Source organism: Schistocerca nitens, chromosome 3, assembly GCF_023898315.1.
Source record: "Schistocerca nitens isolate TAMUIC-IGC-003100 chromosome 3, iqSchNite1.1, whole genome shotgun sequence".
Classification (NCBI taxonomy): domain Eukaryota; kingdom Metazoa; phylum Arthropoda; class Insecta; order Orthoptera; family Acrididae; genus Schistocerca; species Schistocerca nitens.
In genome coordinates this window covers 599,561,859-599,579,531 of record NC_064616.1, presented here as the reverse complement: position 1 = coordinate 599,579,531, position 17,673 = coordinate 599,561,859, and the positions used below count along the sequence as shown (strand labels likewise).

Here is a 17,673-nt window from a genome sequence, read left to right as displayed (position 1 = left end):
CCTGCCAGCATAATGACTTTCTTTTAGTGGAAAACTTTCAATATGTTGCTGGACAGCTTCTCGTTTCTGATGGAAGGGCTCCCTTTACATGCTACAAAAGCTTCAGTCACTGACTGCAGTCCTTATGGCACATAACATGATTTCTATAGCATCTTTCCTACCATAACCAAGCATCTGACTGAGTGTCTTCTAGCATTAAAAGATGCAGCTACCCTACAGCAACATGTCAATGTGCATAACTCCATTTCGCATATTTCATGACTTAGGCCTTTTTAGCATGCCATGATTCAAGTGCACAACAAGCAGCAGGCACTTATCTTTTATGACAGAATTGTATGTGAAAGGAAAATTAGGTTTTAATGTCTCGCAAGTGTTGAGGTTATTAGGGACGAAGTCTGAGTCCTGATGAGAAACATCCCACTCACACTCCTTCTCAGCTCTCCCAATGTGTTATTCTGCCTTCCACAAAATCTACAGAATATGCTTGTGCAACCTCATGCCACACCTACTCCCAACCCCCTTGCTACCCAGCTCATATTTCTGTGGAATCCCCAGGAGCTAGACCTGTGCAATGAACCCACCCAGTACATCACATTTCATTCCTGTTACAGGCATATCCTCTCCTATTCTATCCTATCCTATCAGAGGCAGGCTCACCTTAAAAGCAGTCATATCATACACCAGCACCACTGTAACAGTTTCTCTAAACTACTTAGATAATAGTTCTGCTCCTTAGTCTCTACCTCCCAGCCATCAACCATGCTTTCCTCCCCTTTCCTACCTCCTTTTTCCACCTCACAGTCTCCCACTAAGTGCCTCAACTACACAGTGAGTTATTACCTTTACTCCTTCCATTATTTATATTCCACCCAGGACTCCCCATTAACATGTTTAAAATCAATTTTCCATGCCCAAAGAATTATGGCACTAATTGCTGTATTTTATGTTCTGTTTTGCACTTTCATTCAGGCCTCAATAAAACAGACAAGCTGCCGATAAAACAAGAGCCTGAGAGAAAAATTGTGAATGATAGTACAATTATGAACTACTATTTGAGAAATACCTAAAATAAAGTTGTGCCATTTGAACTGAATTAATTTTGACAATACAACAGACCTACTGAGTCAGCCAATTAGGTACTCTTTTTCTGTATCTTTAGGAACTATTTTTTTTCTCTTTCTGTCTCATAACTCACTCAAAAGAAAATTTAAATTGAAGGGATGTACAAATCTAAGTACTTTAAATTCAGTTGTTTGCCTCATACTCAATGTTATGCGGCCTGAAAGAACATCAAGTTTCTTATTAAACTCAATCTGGCTCTTATAGCAAGCTACAAATACAGTTCTGATATCTGTAAGGTGACCATTCATCAAATGGCATTTTCAACAATGCAGGTAACATAATAGGAAGTACACTATCATGGTGCTGAATGTCTAGAAAATTAAATGCTAATAATGAAAATTGATTCAGCTACCGATTCTCGCACTTCTTTTTTTTAGTAGATTTTCATCCAAATAGACATCTGTATCAGTGGAATAATATCATAGACGGGAGGAAGATTACAGTTTAATGTCCTGTCAACAATGCACACGTCATGAACAGGGCATAAGGTTGGACTCGGGAAGAAAATAGGCTATGTCCTTTCAAAGGCACCATTCCAGCACTTGCCTTAAGTGATTTAGGGAATTCACAAAAAACCTAAAACTCGCCATTAAGGGGATTTGCAGTGCCATCCTACTTGTCCAGTGTCTTATCAGTGCATCATTTCACTCAATCACAGTACCTTCTTTACAGTTCTTCTTACAGTTCTGCCTAACTACTATTTCTTACAATCCCAGCTTGTAAAACAAATTTTATAGACCTGGTGCCAGAAGAGTCATTTTAATCAGGTACTCACTGTAAACTCTTAATAAAGTAGCCCACATGCATCACAGTGGCAGTAAGACTTTAGAGAGGGTATGTTCCACATGTCTGATTCTTAATGTTCTTACTGCAATAAAATACACAGAGATCTTGTCTCTTACCCCTTTTGTGATCATCTATCATTTGTGGTGCTTGCACACATTCTGATGACATCACGGTAATGTGCTGAGCAAAACTGTTCCATAAGAAAATGTGCAACAGGAAATAAGCATACCAGTTTTGGACTGAGGCCATATAATGAAAATACATTAACTGGGCGCTATCAGAAATGCTACTTTGACAGATAAAAGATGGTAAATTATATGCGTTAGTTAATCACTGAAATCCACAAAGTCGAGAGGTTGTAATATTGGCTGTATCTCCGAACACTGGTGAATGTGTAAATGCGAATGTGATGCCTTCTTCGCATGTGCCACTGTTGTTTTAATATAAGACAATATCTGCACTATGAGGTATCTACAACCAGGCTGCATGTAGCTATGAAATATTTATGCCACACACTATTAAAAGTCAGAAGTCAATTTCACCGTCAACAACTTCATAAGCTAGGCCACCTGACCTGTCCTACATTAAGTGTCCACTTTTTTCTCAAATGTCCCAAAAGGCATCTTCCAGATAAGATATGACATGGGACTAATTTTATTATGTGATTTTTGTCAAATATCAGCAGATGCTTCGATGCAGTTACAAGTGTGATGAGCTGTTAAATGTAGAAAAAAACCACAGAAGCATGTGTTACACCAACATGTAGGAGAAATTTATATCACATAAAAAAATGAAAACAAGCTAAGCTACTCACACAGTGTACATGTAAGGTCAAAGGCAGATTAAGAGCTGCTTAAAAGGGTGTCACTTGCGATCAGGAATTATGACTCGTTCGCTGTCCACTTTCCTAGCTCACAAGAAATTTTCTTCCTCATTTCCACCCTACAAATTGTTAGCTTAGTACTTGTTTCCATTTGCTTCTCTGGGGCATGACAGGACTTTCACTTCTTCCTATATTTGGAAATTTGTGGTAAGTTATTATGGGACCAAACTGCTGAGGTCATCAATCCCTAGGCTTACACACTACTTAACCTAACTTAAACTGACTTACGCTAAGGACAACACACACCCATGCCTGAGGGAGGACTTGAACCTCCAACGGGGGAATCTGCACAAACCATGGCAAGGCACCCTAGACTGCGCAGCTACACCGCGTGGCCTTCTTCCTATACTCGATGCAGCAATATAAAAGTCCCAACAGCCGGCAGTGCTGTTGCAAGCTTTCAAATATGAAGCACAAAAAGCTGCTAGCAGTACTGAATCTATGTGACTGAAACAATAGTCGGCTATGAAGCTGCAGCAACACAGCGGCATTGCCATAGTGACATACAGATCGGTTGAGTCAGATATGCCGAGTATACCTTAACTGTTGAGGCTCTTTGTTTGTCACATGGATTATAGTATCTACAATTGTTTTTAATATTTAACATTATTAAAATCAGATGGTTGAAATACAAATTTTGTTGGGACTGATGTGAGAGAGACTTTATAAAGATATGATGGCAGACAGAGATAGAGAAATTTATTTAGCTCACTTACAATTCCATTTTTTGTGTACTGGGCAATTCCAAATCCACAAACTTTTGGTATCATTCCATCAGCCATTAAAATATTTCGCGCACACAATTGTTTGTGTAAAATCTGAAACAAAAACAAATGAAATTTAACTTGGAAAATCTTAAATTTAATTACTGATGACTAACTTTCATATGCAGCTACGCTTCACTTCAAAGATGTTGATTAAAACATCATTTACTGAATTTAATGACTAGTAATGGAGAAAGATCTTTAACTGCCAGTACATAATCTAACAAGTGCAAAAAATTATACATCAGAAACACAATATTTTATCATTTTCACACATGTCTTGCTATTAGTAAAGCCTGATTCACACAATACAGAAATATGTAAATGGAAAAGTTTATCGTCACAATTGTAGCATATCATAACAACATGTTCACAAGTAAGGCACTGTTATTTAACTTGAGACGGAATGATTTTTATGTTAATTTTTATTATATGTAATAAGTTGGAACTTAAATAGTGACAACACTGCTGTGGTGACACTATGCAATGGAATCTACTATTGTCGCTGATAGCACAGGTTGCTGACATACCTACCTTACCTCTGAGCAAACGGACTCGCCCGACCCATGTCACCAGCGTGCACGCAATCGAGGGAAAAACAGTCACTTGTGAGCGAGCTGTCTAACGTAACGGTGTCACTACGTTTTCAAACACTGGATGAGACATGGGCCACATCGTAGGAGCCAAAACTGAAATGCCTATCCAATGAATGGTGCCATTATGGGTCGCCGTGAAAGTCGAAAGTGCGTCAGAGCCCCAGTATGGTGAAAGGTATGGTGATTCTCGTGTACGACTGTGATGGTGTTATCCTAACACATTACATTCTTCCACGGCAGACCGTCAATGTACAGTATTACTGTTCTTTTTTGGAGCATCACTTGCAACCAGCTTTGCGAGAAAAGCGACGACACTTTCTGCGCAACCCACCCATCAATTTGCATGGCAATGCGTAGGCGCATACAGCACAAGCTGTGGCTGCTCTGTTCCGTCGACAGGACTGGGAAGTACTGTACCATCCACCATACTCCCCGAACTTAAGTTCTTGTGACTTTGATTTGATTCCAAAAATGAAGGAACAACTTCGTGGCATTCGCTTCAGAACTGTTCCAGAGATTCGACAGGCAGTAGACCACTCCATTTGCACCATCAACAGAACAGGCTCTACTAACGGTGTACTATGCCTTCCACATTGCTGGAAACAGGTTCTACACAATGTTGGTGACAACTCTGAAGGACAGTAACAGGTGCAAACATGTAACTCTTTTGTATCAGGTGTGAATAAATAATTGCCACTATTTAAGTTCCAACCCTTGTATTTCAAACTCCAGTCAAACTACCAGCTCCATCTCGCATTGTGTGTACCTCTACAGGCCCCTTCAGTTGATGAATTACTATGTAATGCATTCCTACAATCTGATAACGAATTGGTAAAAAGTTCAAACTGGTACTGACACCATTTGTGTAACTTGAGGTTCAAATGGCTCTGAGCACTATGGGACTTAACATCTGAGGTCATCAGTCCTCTAGAACTTAGAACTACTTAAACCTAACTAACCTGACGCAGGATTCGAACCTGCGACCATAGCGGTCGCGCGGTTCCAGACTGAAGCGCCTAGAACCGCTCGGCCACACCGGCCGGCTGTGAGTTGAGGCTGAAATGTACAATTTTAGAAAACTTACAAGACAGTCACAGTGCTTCACTAAACCAGTATTTCTGGCATGTGTAAGTTTGTGTCGTATGTTAATGTTTGAAGATGAGTGGGCTTTTTTCTTTGTTTGCAATACTTTCTCTCTCTCTCTTTAGAATTACATATCACTAACAGCAGGTGGTCAATTATGAAACGAAAAAGTCTTTGATAACTCACCTCATCAAAGAATTGAGACTGACATACATAAAAGTTGAGATTTAACACATTTCTTCTTCACAGCGCCTCTTATTCCAGGGGCAACATTTTACTCGGAAAATTATAACATGCACAAGGTAAAAGAATAACAAACTGCTTTTATTACACTGTTTTTCAGTACTGCATACTCTAATGCATAAATGGCCTATTCAGGGTGTATCAAAACATACAACCAAATCTTAAGGACATACTTCTCACACATACAAGATGACAATATGTTAAATGGACACAGATCCAGACACACTTTATTTCCATGTCAGTATTCATTTTCTACACCTCTTAATGCACAACAGAGGAACCAAAAAGGCTTTTTTATGGAATACTTCACATTAACTGCTAGAAGATGGGCCTTTATTAGTGTGACAAAACGTGCACTTTCAACACAAGAGAACTCCTCGTTTCATATGCATACTGGCTTCTAAATAATAGGTTCTGCTGTGTCTTGGCCACTCGCCAACCAGGTTTACATCTATGTCCAGCATGTGGCCAAACTTCAAGCATCACATGCCACAACCAGCCCAAGTGTCTGCAAGCCAAACAATCATCTGTACTTGCCTTTCACGTTAGTAAGCTTTCCTGTCACCAACAGTAAGTCTATTTGTTGTCCACAGTATCTTAGGTAGTCATCACATGAGGTGCCTTGTTTGCTGCCAGCAGAGCAAGCATCTACGAGTGTGGCGTTGCAATTGCAGACACTATTTTACCTCCACAATGCCCGATGCTCGCTAGCAGGTTATACTGTATCCATTACCTAGGGAGTGCACTCTCAAGTTACACCAACTACTGCCATGGTTTCTCAATTAGAGTCTCTTCGTGAAGTGTCCTGCTGTTCCGACACTGACCTCGGACAAAGTTGTAGCCAGCCCGCCAACCTGGGACTACCTTCCATGTAATAACTTGGAGCTGTAAGTCTTCTTGTCATTGTCACGCATAATTGGCCTCAACAATCACGTATCCAGAACATAGTATCATGGTTAACTAGTGGGTTTGGATTCAGAGACCATCATTTGAAGGTGTGGTCTTTCAGACTTAGACTTTCTGTTACTTTTCTGTGAATTTGCGATTCTGTAAGGTACACTATTTGTACTTTGGTTATCACAACTGGAAGTGTTTCATCAAGAGAGATTTGAGGAAATTTACTTTTGTGTTCAATCCTTGTCATTGTTTCAAAAACAAAAAATGTACTTTTATGTTATTATTAATAAACTTGTTGTGGCTTCTTTACCTGGGTGTGAATCTTTTCATATTGACCTCAGCAACGTATATACCAAATTACAAAACATATGGATAGGAAAAGGTGAATGAATTCTCTCCTCTCCATATTCTCTGGACCCCAAACTTGATGTGTTGAGGTATTTGAGAGCTTTCGTGCATTAAATCCCAGTATAAGATGCAAGATTCCCATACTGCAGAAGGCTACCAAACCATATGCAATCAGCTCATCTGGGATTTAATGTGATGGTCAGCTGATGCATGTATCAATGCTAATGGAGGGCATTTTGTACATTTCATGTAAGAAAGAGTTTCATGTGGTATGCTAGTACGTTCTGCGCGCTTTTCATCATTAATGTACTACGAACAGTTACAGAAAATGAATTCTAACATTAAAATACAGAGCGTCTAGACCCATATCCATGTGCCATATTTTCCTAATTTATGTGTGACTAATGCTGCCATGCCTTTTTGTTACATTTTACATAAAGAGTGAATACCTGTAAATTCTCTCATTCCATAACATAACAACATATTGTGCAGATAAGTGACGGAGCATACAAGTAAGAAACAAAGCAGTTCAGACTCAATTACAGTACTCTTTTCTACAGCTACTATCAATAGTACAACATAAAAAGACACCAGAAGAAAGGTTAAAATATAAGTACACAACATTACATCCACTTGAAAAATTTATATGCCAACACAAATTATAAAGGCATTAGTTTTATCAAGATATTTTTGTATAACATACCACATTCTTACAGAAACTTGTTTTACAGTTTCATAAAAGGCACGGAAAACTGTCACATGTTCACAGTTAGCTACCATGATATTTCAGTTCAGAATCTCATGACAATCTTCAGGTACAAAACGGAATATTTTCAGAGGACTTTAGATCAAATTAATATGGCAGTAAGTTATGTACATTCAGCAATTTTCCCAAAATTTGATGCAACAATTAATAAAGGGGGGGGGGGGAGGGGGAAGGGTTTTAAGCTCACAGCTCCTTTTATGTCTAAAGCTATGTCCTGGTTCAAATATGGCACTATAACTCCATCCAACACCATTGAAGATGCAGGGATGTTTGAACTGAAGCCAGATGGGTGCAGTGGGGCCTAGGGGATTGGGCACATGCCAACAGGGTCATTGTTAGAAATGGCTGCACTGTGCAAAGTCTCTGGTGAAAGGAAAATGATAAAACCACCAATGCAGCAGGCCAAAACAGCTTTGTCTGTTCTATTAAGGCATTCGTTATGCACCAAAAATTGTTTGCCCCTTGCACTGCTTTATAATAATTTTGATTTCAACATGTTGAAGGAGAGCTAGGAAACTTATGTCCGTCATTTTTTGCTATATTTCCAGGTAAGTGATATTAATGACCCTATTTGGCAAACCAAAGCACTATTTTCTTATAGTAATGAGTACATAAGGTGGACTAAAAGTTGTAACCTCCTGTGCTCCCTAGTAGTTTGTCATCTTCTGATATATGCACTTTGCTGTCTGAACATTATGGGCACCAAATGCATTTACTACCTGCTCGCCTACTATTCAATCAGCACCATAAGAAAAGTGGTCAAGTCTTACACATCCTGCATGGCTGACTTACAGAGTCTTAGCTGGCAATGTAGTTTTAAATGTCAAGCCCATGATATATAATATGTTGAACCTTTGATCTGAAACATAGTAATGGAATCTGTGCCTAATCACAGAGCAGGCACCAAGCTGTTAAGCAAATCAGATCCAAAACTTAGCGATGTTCTAAAAATTGCTCAGTCATTTCAGATAACATTGGCCGCAATTAGAGCACTGACAATGCTATCAAATAAGGTAGTATCCAGCAACATTGTTTCCAGGAAATCACTGGATGAAGATAGTTCATTCTCCAGTGCCGACACACCATCGTAGAACAAAGTGACAACATACACCACAGTAATAGAGAAGCAACAGCCAGTACTAAAACCCCATCAACACTGGTAGGTACAAAGTTGATTCCATTCAGCTGATACGGCTTCAATTAAGCACCAGTCCATCGCCAACTTGTCAAAGACCTGTTTCATATTAAACAATGTAGTGTAAATCATGCGAGTCAAGCCTGGACTGTTTTGACAAGCATAGCCACAAACACTGAAGACAGCAGAACACAGTATTCAATGTGTGCACCAAGAGAGAACACCTGACCACTGTTTGCATGGTCCACTGAGTGGCAACACCAGAACACAATGTCACTTTGCAGCATCAGGCTGGTGCCCATAGCGGATGTGGGAACTCTCAGTCAGTTATTAATCCTGCTGGGCATCATCGCTAGCAACGCGCAGTTCCAGGGAGATGCGAGATTGGCAGTGTCTCTCATCAGTTCTGACACATATGAGCATCCGAGTCTTGCACTGTTCCAATCGGCTCAGCAGTGAGTGATTTCACACAGAGAACAAATGATACCATTACAAAGCCATATTATGGTGCAACCTAAGTACAAAAGCATATGTAGAACACTAATTTCCTTAGTAGTAGCTTCACCTGTGCTCCTAACATTTTTGCACCTGATGCTATTTTGCTGTTTGGTTCCAGATTAAGAAGAATAAAAATCTAATCCTGCATTCCATACTGCACAATGATCTGGCAGCATTATGTCAAGATTATAAACAATTACAATATTATGAAAAGGATAGATTACTACTCGCCATACAGCGGAGATGATGTGTCACTGATAGGCACAACAAAACGTCTGTCAAACAAGTAAGCTTTTAGCCGAAAAGGTCTTCATCAGAATTAGACAACACACACACATACACTCAAGGAAATGCAAATGCATCTCTCTCTCTCTCTCTCTCTCTCTCTCTCTCTCTCTCTCTCTCTCTCTCTCTCTCCCTCCTGCCAAATCCTCCACTCAGTCACAGCTTTAGAGACCTCGTCTAGTGCCAGTCACCATATGGAAGTTAGTAATAATGGAACTGTTAGTCGATTGAACCCATTAATTATCACAATTAAGAAACCTAATGGGTCTCAGGTAGTGAAGGGAGATGAAAATTTAATAGTCATGGGTGACTGGAATTCGTCAGTAGGAAAAGGGAGAGATGGAAACATAGTAGGTGAATACGGATTGGGGGGAAGAAATGAAAGAGGAAGCCGCCTTGTAGAATTTTGCACAGAGCATAACTTAATCATAGCTAACACTTGGTTCAAGAATCATAAAAGAAGGTTGTATACCTGGAAGAATCCTGGAGATACTAAAAGGTATCAGATAGATTATATAATGGTAAGACAGAGATTTACGAACCAGGTTTTAAATTGTAAGACATTTCCAGGGGCAGATGTGGATTCTGACCACAATCTATTGGTTATGAACTGCAGATTGAAACTGAAGAAACTGCAAAAAGGTGGGAATTTAAGGAGATGGGATCTGGATAAACTGAAAGAACCAGAGGTTGTAGAGAGTTTCAGAGAGAGCATAAGGGAACAATTGACAGGAATGGGGGAAAGAAATACAGTAGAAGAAGAATGGGTAGCTCTGAGGGATGAAGTAGTGAAGGCAGCAGACGATCAAGTAGGTAAAAAGACGAGGGCTAATAGAAATCCTTGGGTAACAGAAGATATATTGAATTTAATTGATGAAAGGAGAAAGTATAAAAATGCAGTAAATGAAGCAGGCAAAAAGGAATACAAACGTCTCAAAAATGAGATCGACAGGAAGTGCAAAATGGCTAAGCAGGGATGGCTAGAAGACAAATGTAAGGATGTAGAGGCTTATCTTACTAGGGGTAAGATAGATACTGCCTACAGGAAAATTAAAGAGACCTTTGGAGAGAAGAGAACCACTTGTATGAATATCAAGAGCTCAGATGGAAACCCAGTTCTAAGCAAAGAAGGGAAGGCAGAAAGGTGGAAGGAGTATATAGAGGGTTTATACAAGGGCGATGTACTTGAGGACAATATTATGGAAATGGAAGAGGATGTAGATGAAGACGAAATGGGAGATAAGATACTGCATGAAGAGTTTGACAGAGCACTGAAAGACCTGAGTCGAAACAAGGCCCCGGGAGTAGACAACATTCCATTAGAACTACTGATGGCCTTGGGAGAGTCAGTCCTGACAAAACTCTACCATCTGGTAAGCAAGATGTATGAGACAGGCGAAATACCCTCAGACTTCAAGAAGAATATAATAATTCCAATCCCAAAGAAAGCAGGTGCTGACAGATGTGAAAATTACCGAACTATCAGTTTAATAAGTCACAGCTGCAAAATACTAACGCGTATTCTTTACAGACGAATGGAAAAACTGGTAGAAGCGGACCTTGGGGGAGATCAGTTTGGATTCCGTAGAAGTGTTGGAACACGTGAGGCAATACTAACCTTACGACTTATCTTAGAAGAAAGATTAAGAAAAGGCAAACCTACGTTTCTAGCATTTGTAGACTTAGAGAAAGCTTTTGACAATGTTAACTGGAATACTCTCTTTCAAATTCTGAAGGTGGCAGGGGTAAAATACAGGGAGCAAAAGGCTATTTAGAATTTGTACAGAAACCAGATGGCAGTTATAAGAGTCGAGGGGCATGAAAGGGAAGCAGTGGTTGGGAAAGGAGTGAGACAGGGTTGTAGCCTGTCCCCGATGTTATTCAATCTGTATATTGAGCAAGCAGTAAAGGAAACAAAAGAAAGATTCGGAGTAGGTATTAAAATTCATGGAGAAGAAGTAAAAACGTTGAGGTTCGCCGATGACATTGTAATTCTGTCAGAGACAGCAAAGGACTTGGAAGAGCAGTTGAACGGAATGGACAGTGTCTCGAAAGGAGAATATAAGATGAACATCAACAAAAGCAAAACAAGGATAATGGATTGTAGTCAAATTAAATCGAGTGATGCTGAGGGAATTAGATTAGGAAATGAGACACTTAAAGTAGTAAAGGAGTTTTGCTATTTAGGGAGTAAAATAACTGATGATGGTCGAAGTAGAGAGGATATAAAATGTAGACTGGCAATGGCAAGGAAAGCGTTTCTGAAGAAGAGAAATTTGTTAACATCGAGTATAGATTTAAGTGTCAGGAAGTCGTTTCTGAAAGTATTTGTATGGAGTGTAGCCATGTATGGAAGTGAAACATGGTCGATAACTAGTTTGGACAAGAAGAAAGAAGCTTTCGAAATGTGGTGCTACAGAAGAATGCTGAAGATAAGGTGGGTAGATCACGTAACTAATGAGGAGGTATTGAATAGGATTGGGGAGAAGAGAAGTTTGTGGCACAACTTGACTAGAAGAAGGGATCGGTTGGTGGGACATGTTTTGAGGCATCAAGGGATCACAAATTTAGCATTGGGGGGCAGCGTGGAGGGTAAAAATCGTATAGGGAGACCAAGAGATGAATACACTAAGCAGATTCAGAAGGATGTAGGTTGCAGTAGGTACTGGGAGATGAAGAAGCTTGCACAGTATAGAGTAGCATGGAGAGCTGCATCAAACCAGTCTCAGGACTGAAGACCACAACAACAACAACAACAATGGGTATATAAGATCTAGCACATGCTTATTTGTAGTTGCCATTTGACATGAAAACTGAGCAGATCCCTGTAGCAAATGAGGTTTATGAAATGTATAGGTACTACAGATTACATTTTGGAATTACAAGTGCAGCATTCACATTTTAAGGGTTCTTGGAACAACTCATCAACGGAATCCCTCAATGTGTAAACTATCTGGATTATCTTTTAACAGGGAGCATATGAGAGTATCACCTTAAAAATTTTCAAGCACTCTTTAACTGGTTCACTTCTAACGGGTTATGCTATAATTTGGATAAATGTAGTTTCTTTCTTAAATACGTAAAACACATTAAGTAAAGTAGGGTTCAAATCAACAGTGAAATAGTGGCGTCAAACAAATCTTCCATGTCCAAAAACCTGAAACAAATACAGTACTATTATTTCTTGGGAAAGTAACACATAGCAAATTCATACCTCAGATGATGTATCCCCTCAACTAACTATGTGAAAGAAGTGTGAGTTGATAGAGAAAAGGATACACTGGCTGTAATTTACAGAGTGAAAATGTTCCACATCTACTTATACAACATGAAATTTAATCCAATCATAAGTCACATTACTGTTCATCCTGTTCAACTATCGATTGAAGACCCCATAGAAATCAGCATGACAACAGTGTCTCACCCTTTTCTTTAGCAATTGGCATTATGACACTCACCTCCAAGTACACTAACCCGGATGTGCTGTCTCACCTACCAGTGGGGCAAGACAAAGAATTGTTTTTAACATGAGTAGAACTAGATATATTTCCCACCATGGACCATGAAGTAGCCCAATCAATGGGGCAGAACACACTAATTCAAAGACTGTTGTTGCTGGTAAGACATATAGGGCCAGTGCAGTTGCCAAAAACAGCAGATCCAACATATCACAGCTACTTCTTCATTTGATACTGTATAAATGCCAGGGACAGTGTCCTCATGGTGGAAACAGAAAACACAGAAAGTCAAGTCCTCTTTCCATCCTCGCTCTGGACACACATCCTCCAGCTATTACACCGACTCCAAAGGGGGTGACTCACATGACTGTGTTGGCAAGTTGCCAGACACTAACAAAGACAGTGTGAGGACAATCCGTTTGTGTCCAACATGAGCCCAGAACTGAGCAGCTGTACTACAGCAGTTTCCACCATAACAAAAAACAGAGCACACCATGAGGGCTGTTGCATACTGATTATGTCAGACAATTCAAAGGTGCAGTGTGGCTATATGACCTCAACATATACCTACACCACAATATGGGCCCTAATGAGCATATCTGCCACAGAGGGAAGAAAGTATGACAACAAACTATCAGCCAATGGCTGACAATATGTCTCATCTAAGGTTGACTGGTTGTTCACTGTAATGGCATTTCAAACCTGATCTTTCCTGCATTACAGCAAGCATCTAACTCAAATGATGAGCAGCTGGTTAGAAAATTCACAATCCAGACAACAAAAATGATGCCAATGATGTCATTTTAGGAAGTCTTCAGGAGTTTCCCTTGCATGATATTGATCCACCCCTATCGATATCCACTGTCTGCAGAGATATTGCAAATGGCGCAAGCACCATTTGACAGCAGGCCTAAAGCGAATGGCTTGGCAAGGCCCAAGAATGCCACGAAGCATGTGAGGTGACACTGTGTGTCATCGGGGTACCAATTATTTTAAGACACAACTGGCCAAAGCTGGTAAGTGCTGCTCCATAACAAGCTGCAGCTACCACAGCAAGACAACACCATGCCCCCTAACAGCCACCATATAAGGCCTCCAACTGCCCTGCCCCTAACCAGGCTCATACGTCATACCTGCTGCTCCCTCCTCTCTCTCCTCCTCTTACGTAATATTATGACTTCTATCCCGATGCTCAGTCTGCACAATGGAGACAGGATACCTTTGATGAGTCTATGGAGGTTGAGCTAACCACAATGTGACCCCGTAACTAGTGACACCATACATGCTCCTTGAGGCAAGGTAAATTTGAGATAGGCAACTTATTGAAGCTCATGACAGGTTACAGCCCAGAGGTAGTGAAGCCAGATCCCAGCACTGAATGCCTGAAAAGTGCTGTCCATACTGCCACCCTTAGGCGAGGTAGATATCCCACTACCATCACACTACCAGACCCTACCACCATCCTCCTTTCATTCCCTGGTGCCAGAACCATTGGCTGGGCTACCAATGACTCCAGAACAGGCCATCTGCCCATTTGTGCACACAAAGGGAGAGGTATGTTATTTCCCCATCTGGTATGTTATTTAAAACTGATGGAAATACAGAGAAATCCCACCAAACTGTGATATCGCTATGGACTGTATATTGCATACCCCTTCAGAATGGGGTCTAGTGGATACAGTGCATGCCAGCAAGGCCCATCGGCAGAGACTGTTGTGTTGGGCAGGCCTCTGGTGACAAGCTGCTTATATAAGCAGCAGAATAAGACCAGTTTGCTCTTTTCTATGAAGCCATCCTTTACATGCCATAAACAGTGTGCCTACCTTGTATTTGGTATTTCACTGTACTACTGACTGGACTGTTTACACTGGTACAAGGTGACTTCAGTCTTGATTACTGGTTGTGAATTGGCTCGCAAATAGTGTGGTACATTTGCTCACCCTGGACAACCATGTGAGAACTAGACTGATTACAGTAAAAGTGCTTTCAGTGGTCACTTTTGTATTGATCCTGTTAGTGGTGCATGTTGTGGTATATTAACGAAATAGTGCTGCCTGTGCCTACTATTATGTCAGCTGTCTCAAGCTAAGTACATGTGAGACAAATTAGTCCATTATCCTCCCAACAGCAAAGAAGCCACTAGAGAGCTGAACACAAACAGATACAAAACTACGACAAAAACTTGTTGACATCAAAGTATTTGGACTCTGTGGCACTTATTACGGATTCATGTAAAAAGAAAAGCAGCTATCTAAAACATTTATGTCATGAAACCAGAGGCCAAACACAGGACAAGTCCCAAATATTGAAGTATTTATTTTATACTTTCTTTAAGGAAAAACTCTAAAGGAAGAAGTAACACATCTAGACAGCTACACATATTTCATTCAAGATGGTTGCCATTGCTGGTAAAGTGGCCGTATTATAAACCTGAGAATATTTCTGTTGTAACCAATATGACTGCAAAGAGCATTTCAAGAAGTCCGTCTTACCTTCCTAGAGGTGAGGTGATCCATAGCATGTGCAATACCAACAATTACTTCGAGAATGTGTTGCTCAGGAAGTGAACATATTCTTGATTGGGCTTTTTCCAAATGCTGCTGCTGCCTGCTTTCCAGCAAAATGTCTTTCAGGGATGCAGGATGATGCTCCAGTACAACAAACAACATCTCTGGGGTTTCACATAGTCCAACTAAATGGACAACATTCAGGTTTGTGCCCACCCTAATTAAAACATCTAGATCTTTCAACATGTTTTTCCTCAGACCTCCCTCAAGGGAAACATCTGAAACATATTTATTGAATCATTCATTAAACTCATTATGCAAGGCCATATGAGTAATAATACCAATATTTACTGGTTTTCTCCATTAGGAGAAAGAAAGTTTATAATGTAAGGAAGTATTCTTCATCATCATTAAAGTGAAAGTTACTGAAGGCAACATAAAAAACAGACTGTTTAATTTAAGAGTTAACAAAATACTTCACATTTTTTTGAAATTTCAGTGCCAAAAGAGTGTTACGGTTGTAATAACTCTGGTAAGCAAATTTTACAGTAATGAGGAAAACATAGCACTTTTCTTCACCATGAGAATGTAGTGTTTAAGGTGCTTAACATAAATGATACTATGCACAACACATATTTTGCCTTACCTCAGAAACTAGCTTATGAAATGTATCTGGTGTGGAATCTTTTGGAATCAGTAAGTGTAATCAATATAGCATATGTTAATTAATACCTACCCCATTTTTATGCACTGTTTAGCTACAATAACGATTCTCTTTGTGCACAACAACTCCAAAACTTCTTAGTGTGCTATACCAAACTAAATATATCTCAGAAAGACCTTGCTTGGTAAGGCGAACTCATCTAACAGTCAAATCACCAACAATAGTGCCTTACGGAAAGGTTTCTAATTTAATCCATGAAATAGCACTGTCTCTCACGTCTAGGAACTTTGCACCTACATTAGTTTACCTTATCGTCCAAATAATGATTACAAAGACTTTTTACAACCTCCAGATCTGAACTGTCTAGCATTGGGGAAAACATAGCAGTATGTCAGTGATTAAGAAATAGACTGCATCATCGCAGCAACCTCAAAGAATTATTATACATTTGGGTTCAGTGAACAACTGGGCCGGCCGAAGTGGCCGTGTGGTTAAAGGCGCTGATGTCTGGAACCGCAAGACCGCTACGGTCGCAGGTTCGAATCCAGCCTCGGGCATGGATGTTTGTGATGTCCTTAGGTTAGTTAGGTTTAACTAGTTCTAAGTTCTAGGGGACTAATGACCTCAGCAGTTGAGTCCCATAGTGCTCAGAGCCATTTGAACCATTTTGAACAACTGGGTTGCCACATATACCAAATTTTATTCATTGTTAGTGCAGGTAATCCAATTGTGAATTTCTTACTCTGTAATAAAATTGACAAGATTATGTGATGGTGAATGTCAGAATATTTCATATTTGATTTGTTTCAGACAGAATGAATTATGAGGGAACTGAAAAGTAATGCCTCCAAATTTTTTATGTGAAAACTCTTAAGTTTTTTAAAATAAAACATCTTCATTCTTTATGTTTACATATTTATTTCTCAATAGAGCCACCCTGCCAATGGACACATTCCTCCCAACGAGAGACCAGTTTGTTGATACAGTCACTGTAAAATGTTTAGCTTTGTTGATAGAGCCACAACCTCATCTCTGCATGCACCACTTCATCACTATCAAATTGCAGTCCTCAAAGGTGTTCTCTAAGTTTTGGAAACAGATGAAAATCGAATGGGGTTAAGTTGGGGCTGTATGGAGGATGATCGATGACAGTGAACCCAAGGCACTGGAATTGTTACAGATGTCGCAGCACTCATGTGTGGTCTGGCATTGTCATGATGAAGGAGAGAGTAATCCATGTGTGGATGAATTCTCTGGATTCAAAACTCAATTACAGGATGATGTATCTCGTGCACCGACACTTACATTACACATCACTAAGTTACACGCTACAATTCGGAGCCCTACAGCAGCAAATGGCTGCAATGTGTAGACATGAAGAATGAAGAAACAGAATGTTAATAACATTTGTTTTATTTTTAAAAAGCTTTAAGATTTTCATGTAAATAATTATGATGCATTACTTTTCAGCACACCCTCATCTTATTTTGTCCCACACATTCAGCTAACCTTATTTGGGCGCCTCACACTAAGTCACTTTCATTATTCGCACACGAGAAATTTGTTGGAGCAGGAAAATGCTGTAAACTAAAAGAAACACTGTCTGACTCTTCATCCACATATTTTTATCAAAGATTA

General features: G+C 39.9%; 1 protein-coding gene across 1 annotated transcript in view; it reads right to left on the bottom strand.

Annotated features, from left to right (window-relative positions):
- Positions 1-17,673, bottom strand: part of LOC126248520 (putative inactive tyrosine-protein kinase Wsck) — a 149,669-nt gene that overhangs the window by 31,350 nt on the left and 100,646 nt on the right. Inside the window, exons 8-9 of the mRNA XM_049949573.1 lie at positions 15,357-15,649; positions 3,508-3,609 (exon numbers count right to left, since the gene is read on the bottom strand). Coding sequence (XP_049805530.1) covers positions 3,508-3,609; positions 15,357-15,649 — 395 coding nt within the window. The remainder of the gene's footprint in view (positions 1-3,507; positions 3,610-15,356; positions 15,650-17,673) is intronic.